Raw genomic sequence first — 7,529 nt, forward strand, 5'->3', positions numbered from 1 at the left:
AGATGAGGGAACTGGGAGTGACTGATACCAGGTATGGGGTTTCTTTTGGGAGTGATGGAAATGTTCAGGAATTAGACAGTGGGAATGGTTGCACAACACTGTGAATACACTAAAAACCATGGAACTGTAAACTTTAAACTGGTGTGTTTCATGTGATGTGATATTTATCTCAATTTTTAAAAGCTGCGGGAGAAAAAACTGGCAAAAGAATTTGAAAATAAAATTCCCAAGCATACTTTGTACTGTTCTGGTGGGCGATAGGAACAGAAATACAAAGGGTAGCAAGTGCTAGATCTTCTACCAAGCCAACTGCAGAAGATAGTTCGTGTTTCCAAATAAGAAGTACTAGATAGGAGTTCTACACAATCATGTCTTTAAAGATAAGGCATAAAGTACCCTATTCTTGATGGCCTCTATCCAATTTTTGAAAGGTTTTGCATCCTCTTTAACGTAAAGCAAGAATTAGCTACAAAAAAATCTTAATATTTGCAAGATAGCTCCACTGTGTTACTTAGTTGAACTGTTTCAATCCATTTATTTCTTTTCTCTCAAAGCTGGAACCCTCAAAGCATTTTTCCTAAAATGTCATTCATAGACCCACTTTTTGTGGATTCTATATAGGAGAAGGTATAAATAGCCATTGTCTTTGTTCTGAACTTGGTTTCTTTTCTAACTCTTACTGGCCTACCACCACCTACATGGTGTACTCCCGAGGAATCCGTAGTCTGTATCCTTAGCAACTATACATTCCTGAACCCAGGGAAGTTACAGTGTGGAATGAGTTTCTTTCTTGGAGTAATTCTGCATATAATTTGCCAGTGGTGGCCATCAATCTAAGCAGAGTCACTGTCAAAATAAAGGATGTAACTCTAAACCTCTGTTCAAATGCTAATCACCAATAGGGAAAGGAAGGATACTGAATTCAAACAGAATCCTGCTATTAAAAATTACACAAGGCTGGGCACAGTGGCTCATGTCTGTAATCCCAGTACTTTGGGAGGCCAAGGCAGGTGGATCACCTGAGGTCAGGGGTTCGAGACCAGCCTTGCCAACATGGTGAAACCCCATCTCTACTAAAAAGATGAAAATTAGCCGGGTGTGGTGGCAGGCACCTGTAATTGCAGCTACTGGAGAGGCTGAGGCAGGAGAACTGCTTGAACCTGGAGGCAAAGGGTGCAGTGAGCCAAGATCACACCACTGCACTCCAGCAGTCTGAGCAACAAGAGGAAAACTCTGCCTCAAATTTAAAAAAAAATCACGCAAAAGGAGGAAATATTTGCAAATCATGTATCTGATAAAAGAATGTATCCAGAATATATCCAGAACACTTACAATTCAATAGATAAAAGACAAGAAACTCAATTTAAAAATGGGTAAAAGACAGTTAAAATAAATTACAGAAGGAAAGGAAGCACACAAAAAGACACTCAAGCTCATCAGTCACTAAAGAAATGCAGATTAAAACCACAGTGAGGTGTATGCTGTATACCTACTAGAATGGCTATAATCCGAAAGACAATAATAAATGCTGGTGATATCGAGAAACTGGAACCCTTGTACACTGCTGGCATAAATATAAAATGATGCACTCAGTTTGGAGAATGATTTGGCAGTTTGTTAAAAAGTTACACATAAATTTATCATATGACCCAGCAATTCCACTCCTGGGTATCCACCCAAGAGAAATAAAAATATATGTCCATGCAAAGACTTGCATTTGAATGTTCAGGGTAGTATTATTAATAATAGTCCAAAAGTGGAAACAATTCAAATGTCTACCAACTAGTGAAAGGATACACCAAATAAGCTATGTCCATAAAATGTAGTATTATGCACCCATAAAAAAACAAAACCAATGACACATGCTATTACATGGATGAAACCTAAAAACATTAAGCTAAATGAAAGAAGCCAGATGCAAAAGATCACATATGTGACCCAGCACATGGTGGCTCATGCCTGTAATCTCATTACTTCGGGAGACTGAGGTGGGAGGATCACTTGAGGTCAGGAGTTCGAGGCCAGCCTGGCCAACATGATGAAACCCTGTCTCTATAAAAAATAAAAAAATTAACCAGGCATGGTAGCACACACCTGTAATCCCAGCTACCTGGGGACTGAGGCATGAAAATCATGGAGGTTGCAGTGAGCCGAGATCACCCTATCCACTCCACCCTGGGCAACAGAGGAAGACTGCATCTCCAAAAAACAGGCAAAAACAAAATATCACATACTGCATGATTCAAATTATATGAAATGTCTGGAAAAGACAAATCTATAGAGATAAAATGTAGATTAGTGGTCGTCTGGGGCTCAAGTGGAATATGGAGTGACTACAAATGAACACTAGGGGTCTTGTGGGGGATGACGGAAATTTTCTAAAATCTGTAATGATGGTTGCACATCTTGGTAAATTTTACTTAAAAAATCATTAAATTGTACATGTAAAATAGATGAATTTCATGTAAATAAATTATACCTAATAAAGTTGTTTATAAAAGAACTTTTTTTTTGAGACAGAAAAAAAACAACAAAAACTTGCCCAGGCTGGAGTGCAGCTGCATGATCTTGGCTCACTGCAACCTCTGTCTCTAGGACTCAAGCAATCCTCCCACCTCAGCCTCCTCAGTAGCTGGGACCACAGGCATGCACCACCACCCCAGGCTAATTTTTGTATGTTTTGTAGAGACTGGGTTTCGCCATGTTGTCGAGGCTGGTCTTGAACTCCTGAGCTAAAGCATTCCACCCATCTCAACCTCCCAAAGTGCTGGGAATACAGGCCTGAGCCACCACACCCGGCCTTAAAAAGAACTTTTTACGCCAACATGAAAAATTAACTTTCTATATCCACAAATAAGAATATCATTTTAAGACAAAGTGACACTTGATTTTGTCCACTGAGGGAAATCCACAGGTTCTCATTGTTAAATGAGCAAATAAAAGTTGACATTCTATTAGTAAAAGTGAAATAAACCCATCAAATATTCTTCTCTAGATAGTCATTTCACCCTACAAAGGTACCTACAAGTAAAATGGGGCTATTCTCAAAGGAGAGTTTTAAACATACTTGAAGTATATATACACATATACAAGTAACTGCTGGAAACCCCACAACATTCTGTGACACAGAAACTAGGGCTTCTCAAACCATCTGTAGCGAAGGATCACTTTTCCCCAAAATTTGTTCTAGGCCAATACAATTTCAAAAATATCATGAAGATGTAAAATTGCTAGAAAATTTCCACATGCTTACTCTCAATTTCTTTCCTCATCTTACTGCAGAGCAGTAACAGTTTATAGACTATCACCAACCTGTGGACCACACTTTAAGTAGCAGAGACATAAAGCACAACTAAAATGATAAGTGGGGCCCGGCATGGTGGCTCACTCCTGTAATCCCAGCACTTTGGGAGACCGAGGCAGGTGGATCACCTGAGGTCAGGAGTTTGAGACCAGCCTTGCCAATGTGATGAAACCCCGTCTCTACTAAACATTTAAAATAAAACAAGCTGGGTGTGGTGGCACGAGCCTGTAGTCCCAGCTAATCAGGAGGCTGAGGCAGGAGAATCACTTGAACCCGGGAGGTGGAGGTTGCAGTGAGCTGAGATTGTGCCACTGCACTCCAGCCTGGGCAAGAGACTCCATCTCAACAACAAAAAAAGATAAGTGGCCATTATCCAGTCTCCAGATTTTTTGATTGACTTAGCAGATATTTATTTGTTTGTTGTTTGTTTTTTTAAAACAGTCTTGCTCCATCACCCAGGCTGGAATGCAGTGGCATGATCTCCACTCACTGCAACCTCTACCTACCAGGTGCAAGGGATTCTTGTGCCTCAGCCTCCTAAGCAGCTGGGACTACAGGAAAACACCACCATGCCCATCTAATTTTTTGTAATTTTCGCAGAGAGGTTTCACCATGTTGGCCAGGATGGTCTCAAACTCCTGACCTCAAGTGATCTGCCGGCCTCGGCCTGGCCAATTAGCAGATATTTACTGAGTATCCATGTGCTAAATACCTCAGGATTGATCCTGTGAAATGTCTGATTCTGAGCAACAGTCTCTGTTCCACTCTACATAAGTTAGTGGCCACATATTCCCAGATAGCCAAATGCAGTTACTTTTCATTGACCATCTAATACTTTGGATGACTATTTTAGTTTTGACAGAATTCATTTAAATCTTTCAACAGTATTTTGGCATCAACTCCTTAATGCTCCCATAGCAAACTCCTAAATTCAACCATTCAATAGAATAATTACATAATATCCAAATAATCAATGACATTTGAATAGCCTAGTACTACTCTGTACATTATATATACAGTAGAGAACAAAATAGACACTGCCCCATCTCCCCTCCCCACCACCTTGCAACATACAGCAATACCCTACCCTCAAAGAGCTTACATTCCAGTGGGGAGAGAGACAGTAAACAAAACAAATACAGAAAATATATTTTCGATTGTGATAAGTACCATGGAAAAAAATGAAAAAATGAAGCAGAGTGGGGGGTAGGATGTGTGAAACTGAGGTAGAGGCAGTGGGGGTGGACAAGGGACTTTGTAATTTTAAATAGGGTCGCCAGAGAAAGCTTCATTGAGTATATTTGAACAAAGACCTGAAGGAGGTGACGAAGTGATCCAAGCAGATAATGGGGAGAAGAGTGTTCCAGAAAAAAATACAAGGGCCTTAAGGCAGAACTACAGTTCAGGAAATAGCAAGGAATGTGGGAGAACTTACTCTTTTCATACTTCTGTAATTGCAACACCCAGTTACTCTAAAATCTTCCATTGGGTTTTCAGTGCTTTCAGGGCAGAAATCAAATTTTATTCATCTTTGTATCCCCAATCCTTACTTGTTGAGTAATAAAATTGTTTAAGCTACAGTATTATGACATTATGATAACACAGATATGTACTCTCTCTCCCCCTACATCCCTCCCGTAAACCAGCTCCTTTATGTTGTATGGCTATAAAAAGATTGCTGCCTACCCAATCAGAAATCTCAATTATCTTAGATTCTTCCTCCTTCTACACACTTGATATCCAGTCAGTAACTAAATCCTGTCAATTCTCGTTTTCATCATTATAGTGGCCCTCCAATTGGTCTCTTTTGCTGCAGCCTTTCATCCCAAACAGATATTTCAAATGAAAAAGACAATTTGCATTCATTTCTGGATATATTAAGTAATTTTAAACTCTTGGCCTCATTTTATATGTAGCCTACATGTTTACAAAATTTAAGCCAATCATTACATGTTTTCGTTGAAATGTGACCCTGGCAGTTTTTATAATAATTTGAGGACTACCACAATCAGGAAGTTCAATGATTAGTACTGAGGTCCAACAATGGATTTGCACGTGCCTATCACCCTCACCTTCACGTTCCTAGAAATTCAATCTAAACAGCTTGCATATTCAATTTTCCTTTGTAATTTCAATTGGACATGGTATTCTTCCCTTTCCATTGTGAAGTCAGCAGCCCAGTGTCAACAGCTGCTAGGTCTCACCACATCGCAAGTAAGAGATGGCTTTCTATTTCAAGCTATGCAATTTTAGTTAATATACAGAATGAGTATACACAGGCGCTTACTGTCTAATTGGCTAGAGTAAGGGTGTGTTCTCCGGTAATGAAGAAAATCTTCTAATTTGTCTAATTCACTTACAAAATTACTCTATCAGTGCATCTTAAGCACTATGTAGTAGAGACAGGATTTGGATTTTCTTTTTTAAATCGCAGACTTCAGTGGTATCGGCTTGTGACCTGAGTAATCTGTTTAACCTAAGCTTCAGTTTTCCTCATTTTGTAAAATGAGAATAATTATATTCTCACTGGGTAACTGCAAGAGCAAATGAAACCATGTGAAAGTGCAAAACAAATGCTAGTAGTTGTTACACATGGCAAAATGGCCCAGAGCATGGTTGTTTTCAGAGCTTTTTGAAATTACAGGTAATTCAAAGTCAGTACCTACATATTTAAATTATCTTAATAGTCAGAGTAAAAAAAACAAACAAACAAAAAAAAAAACTATTGTGGGGGAGGATAAGAGTTTAGATCTTCCAAGTACCAAGTGTGCATTCTTTCTAGAAATCATTGTGTGGTGGGGGTGGGGGTGGGGTGGGGGAGGCTGGGGTTATTCTACTCATACATGGTTTCATACTCAGTGAAATCTCAAACAATAACTTGCTTTAAACAAAGAATAATTAATGGCTAGTTTGCAAACAATAGCATTTTAGCAGACAGTTCTTAAGTCCAGTAAAATGTGCAAAAAACTAAGCAAGGTTTTCTCTGTATACAAATCTTGTCTTTTATTTTTTTAAGACATCCCTGAAGTTTTCTGGGGAAACCAAAAAGGGCAAGAAATCGGTCTTGGGTGGCTCAAAGAAACTGGTACTCACTTGTACCCTGCGGCTATACATTATACACAGGAAAAGGAGGAGGGACCCAAGGAGGGAGTGGTGCTCCCGAGCGTGGTCCATTAATTCACATTTTGCTCTCTTCTGTTCACATCCTGCAAGGACTCCACCCAAGGCAACCGAGCGAGGGGGTGGGTGGGACTCACAGCCTACCAAATAACAGTCCCAGAAATCGAAACAAAATCGAGGTGGAATTCTGAAAACACAGCTCACCCAGAAAGAGGGGTGGAGAAGGAGCGCCAGAGGAGACCCTTCTTTTGGCAGAAAAGGTATCCCTGGCCCTCGCTGCTTCCTGGGGGCCCCCCTCCCCTCAATCACAACCAGTTCCCTCCTCTCCCACACATGGAAGGAGGAAGACACACACAGAGCAAGGCCACTCATTCTTGGAACGTGGGCGGAGAACACACAAGTATTCCTCAGAGAATTTCAAAGGGAAATCGAGGAAGGGCAACCTGGAAGAGGAGGAGGAAAGGGGGAAAGGAAACTGGCTGCCGAGCTGGGACGGTGGAAAGGAACTAAGCAGATAGCCGGCTAGGGCTGGCGCCCCAGTAAAGAAGCGCTACCTGTTGAATGGAACTGGCCCTGCGGAGGCGGAGGGGGAAGAGGGCGAGTCACCCCAGAGAGCGCCGCCGTTGTCCCCAGAGCAGCCTCGCCGGAGCTGGTGGCGAGGGATCTCAGCCCCAGTGCCTGCGGGGCCCCACCCTGAGAAGCCTTGGCTGCAGACAGTGATGAGAGACACCGACAGAAACAAGGGAGAGGCGCACGACTGGAGTAGGTCTGGCCCGCTCCCGCGGTTAGTCACTCACATCTGATACTCGTCTATCGCCTCCACCAGCTGGCCCCAAGAGTCGAAGTCGGCGCCTCTCCTAAAACTGGCGCCCCAGCGCTGCAGCAGACTCCGGGTCACCTCCGACATGGCCGGTCCCCACCCCGTCCCCTCCCGCCCCTACCCCAGCAAGGCCGGGTTCTAGGGCGCCATCCTCCCCGGGCCTGGCCCCGACATTAACAGGACCCGGAGGAACCGCTACAGCCACCACCGCCACCCGCCGAGGAGCCGCCCAAGCCCATTTGCCGCCACAGCCAAACTTTGCGGCTCCAAAGCGACCGCCCCCCC

At 42.4% G+C, this 7,529-nt stretch overlaps 1 protein-coding gene across 1 annotated transcript in view; it reads right to left on the reverse strand.

Annotated features, from left to right (window-relative positions):
• AIDA (axin interactor, dorsalization associated) overlaps positions 1-7,511 on the reverse strand; it is a 39,713-nt gene extending 32,202 nt beyond the window's left edge. The window contains exon 1 of the mRNA XM_032289335.1: positions 7,222-7,511. Within this exon, the coding sequence (XP_032145226.1) occupies positions 7,222-7,331 (110 nt within the window). The 5' untranslated portion in view covers positions 7,332-7,511. The remainder of the gene's footprint in view (positions 1-7,221) is intronic.
• Between the last annotated feature and the right edge of the window lie 18 nt (positions 7,512-7,529).

Source organism: Sapajus apella, unplaced genomic scaffold (genome assembly GCF_009761245.1).
Source record: "Sapajus apella isolate SASKATOON/1434 unplaced genomic scaffold, GSC_monkey_1.0 scaffold22, whole genome shotgun sequence".
Lineage (NCBI taxonomy): Eukaryota > Metazoa > Chordata > Mammalia > Primates > Cebidae > Sapajus > Sapajus apella.